The sequence below is a fragment of the Geotrypetes seraphini genome, chromosome 3, assembly GCF_902459505.1.
Source record: "Geotrypetes seraphini chromosome 3, aGeoSer1.1, whole genome shotgun sequence".
Classification (NCBI taxonomy): domain Eukaryota; kingdom Metazoa; phylum Chordata; class Amphibia; order Gymnophiona; family Dermophiidae; genus Geotrypetes; species Geotrypetes seraphini.
This window is the reverse complement of record NC_047086.1, coordinates 373,838,416-373,855,394: the sequence shown is the minus strand read 5'-3', so window position 1 is coordinate 373,855,394 and position 16,979 is coordinate 373,838,416. Positions and strand designations below refer to the sequence as shown.

The window sequence follows — 16,979 nt, the reverse complement described above, 5'->3', positions numbered from 1 at the left end:
TACCGATGTGTTTCTAGAACCAATACACTTGAAAAAATTTTTGGAAGTTAAAATTTTTCTGATTTCGATGGCTATTTCTTCTGCTTTAAATTAGATCTAGCTCTTGAATTCTCGCTTTATTTTAAGTATCATAAACCTTTCTTTTATTATTTTCTTTTTCTTTGATATGTAGAGAGGATTTTCTCTGGTATTGCTCTCTTTTTCAACCCATTTCTTGTCCCCTTTTTTGTGGTCGCAGACATATATTGCTAGTTTAATTTCCTGAATGATGATAAGCTTTCCTTTGGAAGTTTGTAGTGATGCAATTGTCTTTTCAAATTCAGGTGTGAACCTATGTATTTTCTTTGAAAATTAAAAAAAGAATTTTAAAAAAAGATCATCATACTTTTTGACACCAGTAAACATTTTCTTCAACAGTTGTCCCCCCCCCCTTAATATGTAAATCTCAGAATTTTAATGTTCCAAAGGCAGATTAGTCTGTCTTAATTTCTTTGTCTTATTATTTTTTCTTTTATTGTGAGAAGTATGGATGTTGTTATAATAGTACGCTTAGAACCTAACGGATGTAGCGGTATATAAGAAATAAATTACATTACATTACATTACTTATGTTTAGTTATAAAATCATTACTTTAATAACAGCTTTCTCAGGGGATCACGTGATGTTCTGTGCAGTGGCGAATGTGTTTTGCATCAGCCCATGACTTTACGATGCCATTCACATCTTAGCACATCTTCTTTATACTGAAACCACATCATTTTTCATAGTGTTCTTGACTGGCATTCTATGGATAGATTGTGACTAAATCTACTAAATCTATGAGCACAAAAACCTTTAAAAGAGACCGGTATCGTGTAAAGTAGAGAATGATAACGGTGGCTGTTACCCACGGCTAGCCGCGGGTAACCCGCTAACATGGGGGGGGAGGGAGTACTCACTGCAGGTACGGGGATAAGGCCATCCACCGCCCTGTGGAGCTGTGAATGGCCTTGACCCCGCAGTTAAGGGAGGAAATGTGTGCGGCCACTTCCCTCCTTCCTACCTACCCGAATCTATCTATCTCCCTCCCTCCTCCTTACCTTCGCGGCACATTTTAAGATAACTTGTTCAAAGCCGTCGGAGCCTGCATGCAGTCACGTGCGCCTGTGGGCGGAAGCTTCTCCTCTGATGCAACTTCCGGCTGCGTCAGAGGAGAAGCTTCCATCCACAGATGCACACTACTGCTTGCAGGCTCCAACGGCTTTGAACAAGTTATCTTAAAATGCGCTTCGAAGGTAAGGGGGAGGGAGGGAGATACTCGGATCGCGAAGGGTGCTAAATGGCGGTGAAGTAGCGAGAGGGAAGGGTGGTGGAGGAAAGGAACAGACGCTGAAGGGGGGTGTAGAGGAACAGACGCTGAAGGGAAATGGGGAAGACAGAGTGGGGAGAAGACGCGGAAGGGAAATGGGGAAGACAGAGTGGGGAGAAGACGCTGAAGGGAAATGGGGAAGACAGAGTGGGGAGAAGACGTTGAAGGGAAATGGGGAAGACAGAGTGGGGAGAAGATGTGGAAGGGAAGAAGGAGGCAGAGATGGCAGACTATGGGGGAAGCGGAGGGAAGAAGATGGGTGCCAGTTTTGCCAGACCAATTGGGGGGGGGGGGTGAAGGGAGAGGCATAGTAACAGAGCAAATGTAACAGAGCACAGTAACAGAGAGTAACAGAGAGAAGACAGACAGTGGATGAAAGGAATTGAATGAGAAGATGAGGAAAGCAGAAACTAGATCAGTGTTTTTCAACCTTTTTTGGGCAAAGGCACACTTGTTTCATGAAAAAAATCACGAGGCACACCACCATTAGAAAAAGTTAAAAAATTTAACTGTGCCTATATTGACTATATATAAATATATAGGAATCAAATAAACACAAAGAAAGTATTTTATAATGCTGCCACCGCCACTGGGGAATAGGCTGCCACTGCCGCCATCAGGAACAGGCCGGCACCGAGTTCTCCCTGCTTCTCTTCCCCGCAGGGCCGACCAACTCTCGCCACCCGTCGTCAATTCTAACGTCGGAGAGGACGTTCTAGGCCAGCCAGGCAGCGATTGGCTGGCCCAGAACGTCCTCTCCGATGTCAGAATTGACGCGAGTGGCGAGAGTTGGCCGGCCCCACAGGGAAAAGCAGGGAGAACTTGGCGCCGGCCTGTTCCCGATGGCGGCGGTGGCACTCAAGTGGCTAAAGAGCCGCAGTTTGCCGGCCTAGGGACAACACTGGAGGGTGGCCAGCTGTGCACCCCCTTGGGACGTAAACCCGGGGTGGGGCAGACCGCCCCCCCCCCCACCCTGGTATGCCACTATCTGTACCTCACTCCCTCCCTATGACCAAAAATTCTCCTTTCTTCTATTCCCCGTGTACACAACCATCTCTTTCCCTCCCTTCCTCTCTCCCAAGTCCATTTCTTCTGTGTCCAAAAACGCATTCCCTCCCCCACCTCAGCATCTCTTTCCCTCCCTTCCTCTCTCCCAAGTCCATTTCTTCTGTGTCCAAAAACGCATTCCCTCCCCCACCTCAGCATCTCTTTCCCTCCCTTCCTCTCTCCCAAGTTCATGTCTTGTGTCCAAAACGCACTCCCTCCCCCCTTTTGTGTTCCGTGTTTGCCTCCCAGCCCATCTTTGCAACTTTCTCAGCAAAACGAAGCTCAAGCCGCGAGGCTTGTCTTCTGCTTCCTGCCTGCCCTGCCGCGCACAAATAGCCGAACGGAAGTATTCTCCGACGTCAGCGCTGACGTCGGAGGGCAGGCTTTGCTTAAGCCCTCCCTCTGACGTCAGCGCTGACATCGGGGAACGCTTGCGATCGGCTATATGTTAGCTGCAGGGCAGGCAGGAACAGAAGACGAGCCTCGCGGCTCGAGATGTATTGAACTCCGCGGGTCCCCCGTCCAGCTCTCTCCTGTCCACGTGGGGCGGACCGCCCCTCTCCCTAGACTGGTGGTACTGACCTGATGGCGGCCCTGACCGTACGGCACACCAGGCAACATCTCGCGGCACACTAGTGTGCCGCGGAACAGCGGTTGAAAAACACTGAACTAGATGACAAAGGTAGAAAAACAAATTTATATTTTTTTCTTTCTTTCTTTTTGCTTTAGGATAAAATAGTATATTAGTTGTGTTTATAAAACTTTATAAACAAAGCCCTGCCAGCTGAATGTCTTTCTTTAGTTCAGCAGCCAGAACTTTGCTTTATAAGGAAGGAATAAGCTAAATATTGTAGTACTGAGGCTTGTATGGATGCTGTAGGGACAGTGGTTGTGGGGACAGGGCGTGGACAGGGATGGTAGTCGCAGGGATGGGACGGTGATGGGGACCAATTTTTTCCCCGTGTCATTCTCTAGTGTAAAGCACTTGTAGGACAAGATGGTAGATCTGCAGATTGAACGTGTGCTGCAACTTACCACAGATCACTTGGAAACCTAGAAGTCTGCAGTGGTGTCCACACTAGACCTGCGGATAGTGCAAATGTCTAGCCAAATTGCCAATCTGGAAACTCTAATTTCTGGCATGACTCGTCAAACTGGTGAGTTAGAGCAAAAAGTCTCCAACATCAAGGATTCCTCAACTACATTGTTGGTAGAGATGATGGAGCTGCGCGGTCAATTGTGTAAACAGGCCAAAATGTTGGATGAATTGGAGAATTGTGTACGCAGGTGCCGGAATCTAGTCTAATAAATGGTTTGGAGACTTGGTTAAGGCAGGAGTTTCACTTTTTAGCGTTGGCAGGCTCTGTGAGATGGAGGGTGCTCACTGCTTGGGCCGTAAGGTCCAGGAACCCTCAAAGCCCCTCATTATCATTGTGAAATTTATATACATAAAGTGGAGATTCTATGTCTTTGTAGAGTGAAACGAGATTCTCTGCACTATGATGACCATCCTGTACACATTTCCCATGATTTTTCAGCTGCATTGATGGAACAACGCAGGAAATTTACACCACTTTGTAGCAAGCTTCAAGAAAAACAACTTTGTTTCATGTTAATATAACCAGCAATACTAAAAATGCATTATGAAGGGCAATGGAAGTAACTTGTCACCCTGACCTCTGCCCAGGATTTTTTGAATACGGATAGTTCCCGGATTATGAACTTCAGACTTGTGTTACAAACAAGGTCCTCCTTCTCCCATGTCTCAACATTCCTTCTTCCTTCCTTTCATGTCCCATCATGCCCCTCTCCCTCTATTCTGTGTCCCATATTTGTGCCTCCCTCTCACTGTTTTTTACCTATTCTGACGGGGTTCCTACTTCTTCTTCCATTTGCACTTGTTTCTCTTAATAAAGCCGCAGGCTGCGGTTCCTACACGCAACCTGTGGCTGACTCAGAAGCCGCTGCCCATGACTGTGTGAAGAGAAATAAGTGCGGCTAGAGCAAAGGAGGAGGAGAGAACCTGCCAGAACAGGTAAATGCCATGAGAGGGAGGCATGGAGCGTCACAGAATGGAGGGAGAGGTGCTTTCCATCCCGGCGGGGACTTCCCATCCCGGCGGCGGCAGAGCCCGATATCCATCACTTCCATTTATACTACAGTACTTTATTTTGAGGACTGTTTCTTTAATGTTTTTATAGACTGTGTACTGTACAGGAGAACATAAATACACAGATTCTCACATGATCCCAGTTACATACAAATTCAACGTAATAACAGTTTTAAAAATGGAATTCGTTCTTAATTCTGGGACTGCCTGTACACTAGACTTGCTCGAGGCCCCTCCAGGACCTATGGTATCTCTACGCAGTCTTTAGTAATTTGTGATTTCTACCCTTGTCTTGAGTCTCGCTGAGCTGTGTATTTCTTTTCTTGTTAACAAGTGGTGCTGCTGTTCTGTTGATGGGATGGCATCAGGGAGTTGCAGGTGTTTTGGGTTATGGTTGGTAAGTGGGGTAGGTGGGAGAGCTGGGAATTACTGTGCAATTGCAAGATTCTTATTTGTTCAATACTGGGGTGGGAGTACTGCGGGCGGGGTATGAATTCCTTAAAGTCCCTTCTCACTTTTGTAACTGTCTTTCTATCTGCAGTACAATTCTCACTGGCTCTTGCTGTCTCACGCATAGGTATTAACCACTTGTGGGGGCGCTATGCGAGGTGCATTGTGAAATTTCATACTCCGGGGGAGACTGGGCTTCTGGGGTGGGCTCTTAAGCTGGTCTCCTGGATTGTTAGTGGAATAACTTCTCCTGTTAAGCGCACTAAAATTCTTGCAGTACTTAATCGATGCAAAGCTGATATCGCTTGCCTCCAGGAGACCAGACTGACAGACGCAAATTATTTAAAACTACATCAATCTTGGGCAGGGGGAATCTATTTCTCTTCCTCAGTGGGCTGACACGGTGAGGTGGCAGTTCTTTTTCACAAGTTCTTGTCTTTCAGGGTCCAAGTGTTAGAGACAGACGTTCATGGTAGATACTTGCTGTTGAGATTGACCTTGGGAGACCGGGAATATCTCTTGATGGTTGTTTATGGTCCCAATAATGCTGATGTTTCCTTTTTGCAATATCTTGTTGCCATATGATCTCGCTACCTATACACATCTTTGATCCTTTTAGAGGATTTTAACCTAGTCCTGGACCCCACTCTAGACAAATCTAGCACTCCAATTAATTCTTTAAGGACACGGGGCAACTGTTGCTAGATCTCTGCTGAACTTTAGATGTGGTGAACTCTTGGAGAATGCTGCACCCCAAAGTATGGGACTATATCCACCTGTCTGGTGTGCACGGCAGCTGGTCTTGGCTAGACTCTTTATCTTTCTCTTATATTTTCCATGGTTGTGTCTGCGATAGAGAGTGACAAGGGGACAAATTTGTCCCTGTAAACACAGGTACTCAATTTCCCTGTCCTGTCCCATCCCCAACCCTGCCCCATTCCTGTAAGCTCTGCCTTAACCGCATAAGCCTCAAACACTTATGATTTTAACGTGTTTGAGGCTTGTCTAGATGAGGACAAAGCCTGCGGGAAAAGGGCGGGGACAAGACAGGAAAATGAGTTCCTGCGGGGATGGGGAAAAATTTGTCCCCGTGTTATTCTCTAGTTTGCAGTTATTGGCCCTTTTAATCATGCCCCCATTTGGGTTGATATTCAATATGACCCTATTCATTGTCAGATTAAACATTTTCCAACTTGAGCCAGGGCCCTGACTTTTGTAAATTTTTGGTTGCCCAGTGGTAAGATTTTGCACTGCTCAATAATCATGGATGAACCTTTACTTTTTTGGGAAATGGCCAAGACTGTATTGAGGGGCCATATCATTTCATATACCTGCATTAGGAATAGTGGAATTAACCAAAGTATTATAATTTTAGAGAATTCACTACAGAAAGCCAAGAGGGAGCATTCAGGTAGGGTTCCCTGAATGGGAAAGTCTTAGTGATCAGTATAGTTTGCCGTTCTTGTGTTTTCAGGTGGACTTTCTAGGACACCAAGCTGCTCAGTGGTATAAATTGATATCTGGATTTATGAATAAAAAACCAAAGACTGGTCTTAGGGACATTTGGAGCATTGAGATTAAGCATCAAATTACTGTCTTTCAATGGCCACGAATTTAGTCTTGGAGGATGAGATGTACAATGTCTGCATCTATGAGATAAACTTGTTTTTTTCTTTTACATAGAACATTTTGGACCCCGGTGCGTTTACAGAAATTAGATAGATGCTGGCACTGTCATCTCGAAGCTGGGACATTAGATCATTTGTTATTCTATTATCCATTGATTCTTACTTTTTGGAAATCAATATGGGGTCAAATAAATTGTATGTTGGAAAATCTAGTTGCATTATCGTATGATACTGTGTTGTTTAGCATGCCAATGAGGGCTGAGTCAAATATCTAAAAATAATAGATTTTTACTTATTATGACAGGGGTTGCCATTCAGCAGATTACAAGCAATTGGAAAAATTGGAAGAGACTTAATTACAGTTTCTGGTGGAACTCTTTGTCATCTTTGTAAAATGGAAAGGACAATAGCCACACATCAAGGGAATTTTAGAAAATTTCAGGAGATTTGGGAGCCATTAACAAAATATTGTAACGATTGAATATTATATTTCCCCTTAAAAATGCACAACCAGGGTGGGGGAAAGGAGGGAAGGGTTTTTTGATTTGAATAATAAATAAAGTATATGGGAATGAGGTTTATGATAGGTTTTCTTGAATTTAAAGAATTTAAATTGATTAGGGGGATAATTTCTGATGTGGATTTTTCACAGATTATTAAGTGTTGTATTAGACTTTAATATGTTATAAATGCTGTTACTTATTGTAAGCCTTTTTAAAAAATGAATAAAGAATTTGGAAAAAAAATTACTGGCTCGGATTCCAGATCCCTGATTTAGTGGTTGACAATGAAGTAGGGTTTGTCAGATGTATACAGTCTGTAATGTACATAAAGTTTTGCGTGCTTGGCTCACTGCCAATATCATTGCATTCTATTATATCTACTCTGGATTCCGTACATGTGGTGATCAAATCCATTCCTGTGAGCTGGACTTGCAGAAGTAGAATACTTAACAGCTTTGAGCACCTTGCATGTGGAGGCGGAGCCCAGTGCACCTGCCAGTTTTTCTTCTGCAAATGCAGAAGTGTTGCTGATACTCTCTGCTTAGATTTTTTTTTTCTTTCTTTCTTGCGTTCAGAGTTTGATTTTCTGAAGCTTTGGTGCCCTGATACCCCATTCATCCTAACTGGGAAAAGGCACAGGGTTCGCTGAGCCAGACTGCAGCTCTGGTGGACCTGGAGGGCCAGCCTGCTATGTTTCTTCTGGGCTCGGGGGTCTGATCCCTTGGTATCCGGCTCGTCTGCTGAGTTTCTCTGTGGTTTTGAGTGCAGGCTGTGGGTGCCGAGCCCTTGGGGTATTGGCACCAGCTGCATATTTATCCACCCCTGTCGTGCTTCAAGGTTCTTGGAGGTGTGGGTTGGTTTTAGTCCAACTGGCAGCCCCAAGATTCCTTGGTTTTGGAGAGTCACAGGAAGTTTCTGAGGCAGAAAGTCCTTTTCAGCTGCTTTGAAAAAGCTGCTACATTTGTTGGCTTGGGAACAGCGAAATATAACAGACTTCTCTATATGTGAAGTTAGCTTCCAGACATCCTAGGAGCCCTTTTTGAATACTTTAATCTTGAACTGTTGATGCTTTTCTGTTCCTGCAAGTGTGTTCGGTTATTTGTTTCGCTACGGCTGTATGGGAATTGCCTTTTGGGATTCGGGGGGAGGGGGGTTTAAATTAGTCTTTGTCAAAACACTGAACTGCACAATTGAAGAATGTTATTGTGATTACCTTATTTTGTTTGTCAGTTCAATAAAAAAATATTTGAACATAATATCTTTCTTAGAAAATAAACATTAATATCTAGAAATGTTACTTTAGTTCTTAATATTATTTGCTCTGTGTTGTACCATGCAGAGGTTTAGTGCAAGAAAATATTTAAGTGAAAAATATTTTGCTTTGGGTTGACTTATTGATGGAGCTATGGAGGCACTAATTGCATTTTACTAAAATTAATTTGTGTACCTCAGATTCAAGATATTAGTGTGGAAACAGAAGATAATAAGGAGAAGAAATCTGCCAAGGATGCCTTGCTTTTGTGGTGCCAGATGAAGACAGCTGGGTGGGTACAGATGCATCAATTTATCAATAAAACACCACTTAGAGTTCTGAGTTTTCAGGAAAATAATTTAGGAATTTGTAAATATCTCTAAACTGCATTATTTCAAGACTACTTGGCAACATCCTGGCAGTCAGACACTCGGACCTCGATAATCAAACATGGCACTAAAGGCAGTTAACTCTGAACTAGAACTGGTGTTAGTGTCCAGCATGTTCAGTGGGCACTAGTAAATCATATTCAAATGTAGTCAGATGATATCATTTGGATTCCCTCTCAATGTTCTGAGAACAGCACATGTGTAACTGCTGCCCTTAACACTGGAAACCTCCTACCAGCTTGGGGGAAGCGTTGAAGGTTTTGGAGAGAGGATTTCTCTAGAATTTAACGCTTTAAACTTCTAGTTTTGTGTTCTTTAAGAATCGGAAGGAAGCTTGGGCAGCCTATAAGCCCCCATAGTGAGTCTGAGACAATCTGAAAGTGAAAGGACACTTGACGCCTGTTTTCTGTGCCTGTCAAGTGAAAAAAATTGAAAAGCTTACCATATTTTTCTCTCTCCATAAGACGCACCTGACCATAAGATGCACCCTAGATTTAGAGTAGGCAAACAAGAAAAAAACCATTCTGAACCAAATTGTGTACTAACATATACCAGGTTTTGCACCCAACCCCCTTACTCCCTGCCAGGCTCTGCATTCAACCCCACACTCATTGTCAGGCTCTGCTCCCTGTCCCTCTCCCCTACTAATTGTAATGCAATTTTTTCCTTTCACTTTTCATATACACACAGCAGATATAGATTCTCAAAACTGATACATTTCGATCACTAAATTGAAAATAAAATCATTTTTCCTACCTTTGTTGTCTGGTGATTTAATTAGTTTCTGATTGGACTTCCTTCTGACTGTGCATCCAACATTTCTTTCACAATCCAGCCCCTTTGGGTCCAGGTCTCTATCTCTTTTCCCTCTTTTTACCCTCCCCAGATCCAGTGTCAGTTCTCCTTTGTACCTACCACCACCTTTGTTCCAGGTCTCCCTCTCTTTCCCTCCCTGGTCCAGAATCTTTCCACCTCTCTGCAGTCTCTTTCTCTCTCTTCCCTCTATACACCCCCAAGTCCAAACATCTGCCCCCCTGCCTTTCCTTTGTTTCAGGTTTCTCCCTCTATCTTCTTTCTGCTAACATTTTTGAGTCCTCCTCATCTCCCCCCTCTAGTCCAGCATCTGCCCTGTCTTCAAGTCTGTTTTCCCGCCCCTCCTCAAGGTCCTTTTCTGTCTCTCTCTCTCCCCCCCCCCCCCCATGTCTAGATCCAGCGTCCCACCGGGGCCTTTGCAACTGGTGGGGCCTTTCCTTTTGGAAAAGTTTCTATGTAACTTGAAGGAGTGCATGAGACATTTTCAAGCCATTCATGAAGGCTGCTAGGACTTGTGGATTTTGCATGATTTGATCTGCCAGTTTTTCTGTTTTTCACCACTTTCTAGTAAGTTTAAAGCAGTATTTTCTGCTTTTTTGTTTGCTGCCATCCTTGGAATCCACCTTCAAACTTATCTCTCAGGTCGCCCGTGATCGAGCCCTTACTTTTCCCTTTCTCCTGCGTCCCGCCACTTCCGACACAATATCTTTCCCCTCAGCCACAATTACTCTGCTGGAAACAGGAAGTGGCATCAGATGGGGCGGGACGCGGCTGAGAGGAGGTGATAGGACGCTGGAGGTAGTTTTCTGCGCTTTGACCGCCACTAAGCTAATTATGGCAGCCTGCAGAGCAAACCTAGCAGGCTGCCATTAGCCTTCGAAGGACGTTGCCTCTGCCGCGGTCCCGCCACTCCTCTGACATCAGGGGTGGGACCGCAGCAGAGGCAACATTTTCGGAGGCCAATGGCAGTCTGCTTAGTTCACTGTGCAGGCTGCCGTAATTAGGTTAGTGGCGGTCACAGTGTGGAAGATGACCTCTCTCGATGAGTCAGGAAGCAGCTTGGAGGTAAGGCCCCACCCGTCACGAGGGCGGGACACTGTATCGACACCATGGGTGAGAGTGAGATGAGGCTTCAGGCGCTCATCAACGCTAGGGGGAGCCGTATGGGGTGCAGGCATTTAAAACGGTATGTCGGGATGGGGTGTTTAAAAAAAGTACCTTCGCTGCATAAGATGCACGGACATTTCCACCCACTTTTGGGTGGAAAAAAGTGTTTTATGGAGCGAAAAATACGATATATTTAAAGGCACAGAAGATTGGTGCTGATGTATACGTGCATATCCAGTTTTGCCTGGGCTAGTTCTCAAGAGCTGCACTTACAACAAAACCTCTGTACGCATGTGCCAGGCACATTCTTCCCTATTGCTTTCAGTTTCACAGGATACATAGTAGAGAATGACATGGGAAAAAAATTTGTCCATGTCTCCTCCCCATCCCCGCGAACTCAGTTCCTGTCCCCACCCTGTCCCTGTGAGCTTGGTCCCTGTCACCACAAACCATCTGATTCCATCTGCACAAGTCTTGAATAGATTTATACTGAACTTATTTCATAAAGTATAAAAAAAAACCAACATTCTGTATAATTGTCATTTTATAAATCAGAGTTCTGGCTACTAAACTAGAGGAAGAGATCTTCAGCTGGCAGGGCTTTGTTTATAAACATTTATCAACACGGCTACAATTCTACTTTATCCTAAAACAAAAAAGAAAATAAATAGACATTTTTTTCTACCTTTGTTGTCTGGTTTCTGCTTTCTCATCTCATCATTCTCTTCCTTCCATCCATTGTCTTACTTCTCTCTGCCTCTTCCATATGGCATCTGCTCTTATTTCTATGCCTCTACCAGAAACTGTCTGCCTCTCCCTTCCAAAATCTCTCCCCTATTTTCCCTCCCCACCCCACCCCCAGTCATTGATCTGGCACCCATCTTCTTCCCTCCGCTCCCCCAATGGTCTGGCATCTCTGTCTTCTTCCCTTCCATCTCACACTCCTTCCCCCAAGTGGTTTTTAGCATCTCTCCTTTCTTCCCTTCAAATCTGATATCTGTCTACTCCCCCTCCCCCAATGCTCTGGTATCTCTCCTCTCGCTTTCCCTTTCTTTTCTTTTCTGCTCTTCCTTCTCAATTTGTTTTCTACCTCTTGTCTACTTTCTTACCTTTCAGTCCTCAATTTCCCTTTCATTGTGCCTATCTACAGCTTGCCACCTCTTTCCCTCACCCCTTCCAGTATCTCACTAAATCTGTCCTCATCCCCAATCCAGCATGTGCTATTTTTCTTTATCCTCTCCTTCCATCCAGTATGTTCTCTCTCTTCTTTCCATTTCCTTTCAGAGTATGCTTCCCTCTCTCTATCCCCTCCCATCAAGCGTCTAATCCCCTTTCTTGCCTCCCCACTTCCTTCTAGCGTTTGTGCCCTCTCTTTCCACTTTCAGTGTCTGTTCTCCTCTCTCCCCTCATTTCCCTTCAGCATCTGTTACCCTTCCCCCATCTCCCTTCACTTCCCTTCAGCACCACTCAACCTCTTTCCCTCACCTTCGCCAGCGCTCTTCAGAGTTTTCTCTTTCTAAGGTGTCTGGACGCGGCAACATTCTCACAAGTCCCGCACAACTGCCCCAAAGCTTTTTGACCCAAGCTGCCCAGGCGGAAACAGGAAGTACGTCAGAGGAGAAGCTTTGAGTTAATCGCGCAGGACTTGTGAGAATGGTTACTATGTCTGGATACCTCAGAAAGAGAAAATTCTGAAGAGCGCCCGTGAATATGAGAGGAAGGGAAGGAAGTGGCTAGATGAGGGGAAGATATGCCCAGATGTTTTGGGTTGGTTTTTTTTTGCCGCCAGTGGAAGGGAGCAATCGTGAGGAGGGCTGCTGACTAGGAGGGTTGAGAAGGGAAGCAATGCGGAAGATACTTTACTACAGGGACAAGGCCATTCACCGCTCCACGAGGCGGTGAATGGCCTTGATTTGTACCCTCGGCGACCAGTTTTTTTTCCTTCCCATTTCGGCGGTAACAGTTACCATGTCATTCTCTAACACATATAACTTGAATAGTTTTGTTTGCGCATTGGAGGGCTCCATTTTTGTGCTTATATGATGCTATGGGATGGGTGCTGTTGGGTTTAGTGCTGGAGTTTTTAACATTGGAGCCTTAGAGATTTTAGACCGAGTTGACAAGAGAAGTAGCTCTGATTTATTTGTATTTCTCAGGAAACTGCTTGTGGGCTTCATGTGTCTGCAGGTTGTGGAATGTACTGTTCTTCATTGAGAATTTGAAACATATAGTTGGAACAAATGCTATGGATAACATTACTGTTTTTGTATTGACAGTTATCCTAACGTCAACATTCACAACTTTACCACCAGCTGGAGAGATGGGATGGCTTTCAATGCACTTATACACAAACACCGGTATGAGCTTTCTGAAATGCATTATGCCCTTTCCTTTAAAGTTACTTTTAATAAAGCTATACAGCTCCCCCTCCAGATTCGTGGTTTCTCTACTCGTGAATTTGATTATTCGCAATTTTTTTTTTCTTTTTTGCAGGCTGCCCGAACCTCCCTGGACCTTACCTGGTGGTCTAGCGGTGACACAGGGCAGGATCGATTGTCCTATGCTCCTGCCCCGTGCAGAGCCGTCATCAAAATGGTTGCCGTGAGTTCCCGTTGTAGTCTCGAGACCACAATGGGAACTCAAGTCAGCCATTTTGATGACGGCTTTGCACGGGGCAGGAGCATAGGACCACTAGACCACCAGGTAAGGTCCAGGGGTTGGGTCAGAGCCGGCCCCCCAAATTATTCACAATTTTTCCTTATTCGCAGGCCGGCTCTGCACCTAACCCCTAAATATGGAGGGAGAGCTGTAATTGAGTTTGTTTTTTTATCCTCAGTCACTACAGTTTCTGATGGTACTTTTCTTTCACTACTAAATTCACTAGCAGAATCCTTAAAGGTTTAAGCAGATGTCTGCTCGATACTGTGGCATTTCAGAAAATGTGGAGGAAATAGGGATTATGGCTAAGTGTAAACATCCTCCTTAGTGACCTGTTTTATAGCCTTAATCCCCAGGATGATAGACAGCCCATAAGCATAAGGCAAAGTATGGTACCTTGTCTATGTAGTCTTGGATAAAACTGATCTGGATTCAGTGATTAATAATTGGTTTTATTTTATCTTGACTTTTTTCTCTCTTCAGTTTCAGGACCAAAAATATCTTAGTGCTAAGATGTATAGAGTGTCACATTTGTTTAAAACTGTTTGCTTTTTTGTTTTTAAATCTAAATTAGGCCTGACTTAATAGATTTTGATAAATTGAAGAAATCAAATGTGCACTACAATCTTCAGAATGCATTTAACCTTGCAGAGCAACATCTCGGCCTTACTAAGCTGCTGGACCCTGAAGGTAAATCTTGGACAGAATTGCATGGCAGAGAAACAGTACTTTGATGTTCAGGAACATTGTGCACACTCATTTGTCCAACACAGTTTTAATAAGTTAAAAAAAAAATCCAAGCATTCATGTCCTGCAGGTTGGATAAAAGTGTACAATTTCAGATATAGAAATGTGATTTCATAGTCTCCCCCACCAAAAAAAAAAAAAAATCATTCATTTAATATAGGGGTAATTTTATAACTGTTCATATTAAGTGAAAAGTACAGTTCTTGTACAATCCCACTTTAATCTGGGACCAGTGGGTTCTTTCCTTTCACCCGCCAGGGTCTGTATGAAGCCTCAAAACTTCAGAGGCTTTTCCCCCCTCACATACCTCCTACCTGAGCATGTGTATCAGTCTTTTCTTCTTACAAGCTAGGCTGTAGGAGTAGAGAATGACACGGGGGAAACATTTGTCCTTTTCTCTGCCCTGTCACCGCAAACTCAGTCCCCACAAACTCAGTCCCTGCCCCGTTCCCGCGAACTCAGTCCCCGTCCCATCCCCACAAGCAGGATGCTCTGGATCCAGCAATGGACTGGTGATTCATCTTCTAAGGCTACATTGAGCTGTTTGCCCTTCAAGGGTCAGCTTCTGTTCGGTCAGGGTCGTAAACCCAAGGCGTTGCCTGGGAGCAGGTCCCGTCCTTCTGGGCATTCTAATTTTCATCCATTTCGCTGTTCTCGCCTGTATTCGGGCTCTTCCACAGGTCATCATTCCTCCTAGTCTGCCAGACCGCACTTTGGCGGGTCTCACCGTCAACAGTCTGCAGCAAGTCGACCGGCGGTTGCTGCCAAGAAACAGTTTTGATGCCAAGCCGCTGTCTCCCCCTTCATGCATTGGAGGGCGGTTGTCGGCCTTTCTGGCAGAATGGGAGGCTATCACCTCCAACCACTGGGTTCTGGAGGTTCTCTGAGATGTTTACAAGTTGGAGTTTCTCTGTCCTCTGACCGAGTATTTTTTGGATTCTCCTGCCAGCTGCCCTGAGAAGGTGGTTCGGGTGCAGCCCACAGTCCGCAGACTTTTGGATATTACAGCCATAGAACCCGTGCCAGAGCAAGACTCTGGCTCTGAGAGATATTTGATATACTTCATTGTTCCAAAGAAAGGATCCAACAATTGGAGATTAATTCTGGACCTCAAGGCAGTCAATGCAGCCCTGAAAATCCCTCGATTCTGCATGAAGACAGTGCACTCGGTGATTGCATCGGTTGCGCCGGGGGAGTTTCTAGCCTTCATGGATCTGACGGAGGCATTCCCATGTTCCTGGACCACTGGAAGTATTTGCAATTTCATATTCTGGGATGACATTTCCAGTTTGAGGCACTGCCTTTTGAGTTGGCGATGGCTCACCGAACCTTCACCAAAGTTAAGGTGGTGGTAATGGCCCATCTGCGTGCCATGGGTACCCACCTGCACCTGCTGCAGGATGCCCTGCTTTCGTGCTGGAATCCTCAATGGGACCCATTACATGTAGCGCGTAACAGTCTAGCATGGTGGTTGCGTCCTCTCTCGTTGTCACAGACTGGATGATCTTGTCAACAGATGTGAGTCTCAAAGGATGGGGAGCTGTGTGCATGTCTGTCATTGTTCAGGGACGGTGGGTGCCCTCAGAGTGCAAGTGGGTCGATCAATCACCTGGAACTGTGGATGATTTCAGCTGGCCCTTATCTTCGAGAGTCGTCTTCGTCATCGAGCCTTCCTTGTGTTTTCGGACAATGGTGGTGGCTTCCATCAATCATCAGGGGAGCATGAAGAGTCCCTCTGAGTGTGGAGGCTCAGCTGCTCTTTTGGTGGGTGAAGAGATGCCTCGCTGTCTATGGCGCACATGACAGGAATGTACAAAGTCTAAGCAGACTTTCTCAGTCGTCGGATGCTGGAGAATGGTCACTTTCTCGAAGAGCATTCGTTTGCATAGTGCATCATTGAGGGTGTCCCACAGTCAATCTCATGGTGACGGCGGCCAACAAAAAAGCTGATCATTTCTTCAGTAGTCTGTGAGAGGCTGGAAGCAAATTCCTGGACGCTCTGGTTCAGCCCTGGGCCCAGGAGGGTCTTCTTTACGTCTTCATTCCGTGGCCCATGATGGTCATCTGTAGAAATGCATAGTGGGCCACGAGAGTCTGGTGATTCTGGTGGCACCTGATTAACCGAGGTGGCCGTGGTATGCCAACTTGGCTCCAGCAAGTTTGGGGGCTCAGGCTTCCTTGTCATTCTCGCCTTCTCACACGGTCCGATTGGAATGCAAGATCTGGACTGCTTTGGTCTTATGGCATGGCTCTTGAGCATGCGGACTTGACTAGCCAGGACTATTCTTCAGCAGTAATCACCACGTTGCTTCCCAGCAAGCGGACATCCACATTTGCAGCCTTTGCGAAGGCTTGGAAGCGTTACTACGCCTAGTGCGCCCTGAGGCAGGTTGTCCCTTATTTTCCATTGATTCCTTGGGTCCTGGAGTTTCTGCAAAATGGCCCAAAGAAAGGTCTAGCAATAGCTTCAATCTAGGTTCAGATTACTGGGCTTTTGTGTATGGGCCCTCCTCATCGGCAGTCCATCCACATGTGGTTTTATGTGGGGAGCATTGCAGCTCAGGCCTCACTTGCGCCTTCCCTGTCCAACCTGGAACCTTAATCTGGTTCTTCGCTCTCTTGCTCGCCCTCCGTATGTGCCTCTAGAGCAAGTGTCTCTAATGGATCTCACGCTCAAGACAGTTTTCTTGGTGGCTGTTAGCTCAGTCCACAGGGTTTTAGAGCTGCAGGCCCTCATCTGCAGAGTTCCTTTTCTACGGGTTATGGATTCTGCGGTGATGGTGCATACTGTACCTTCCTTTCTTCTGAAAGTGGTTTCCACTTTCCTTATGAATCAGGAAGTCTGGCTTCCTGCTTTTGCTTCCTCTGGTTCGCGGAAGCAAGATCAGGTATTGCTGTCATTGGCCTTGCGCAGAAGTTTATTGTG

General features: G+C 45.3%; 1 protein-coding gene across 3 annotated transcripts in view; it reads left to right on the top strand.

The window, feature by feature from the left end:
- SPTBN1 (spectrin beta, non-erythrocytic 1) overlaps window positions 1-16,979 on the top strand; it is a 569,130-nt gene that overhangs the window by 266,638 nt on the left and 285,513 nt on the right. For all 3 annotated transcript variants that reach the window (XM_033938993.1, XM_033938994.1, XM_033938992.1), the window contains 3 exons: window positions 8,540-8,631; window positions 12,925-13,005; window positions 13,881-13,996. In XM_033938993.1, the coding sequence (XP_033794884.1) occupies window positions 8,540-8,631; window positions 12,925-13,005; window positions 13,881-13,996 (289 nt within the window). The remainder of the gene's footprint in view (window positions 1-8,539; window positions 8,632-12,924; window positions 13,006-13,880; window positions 13,997-16,979) is intronic.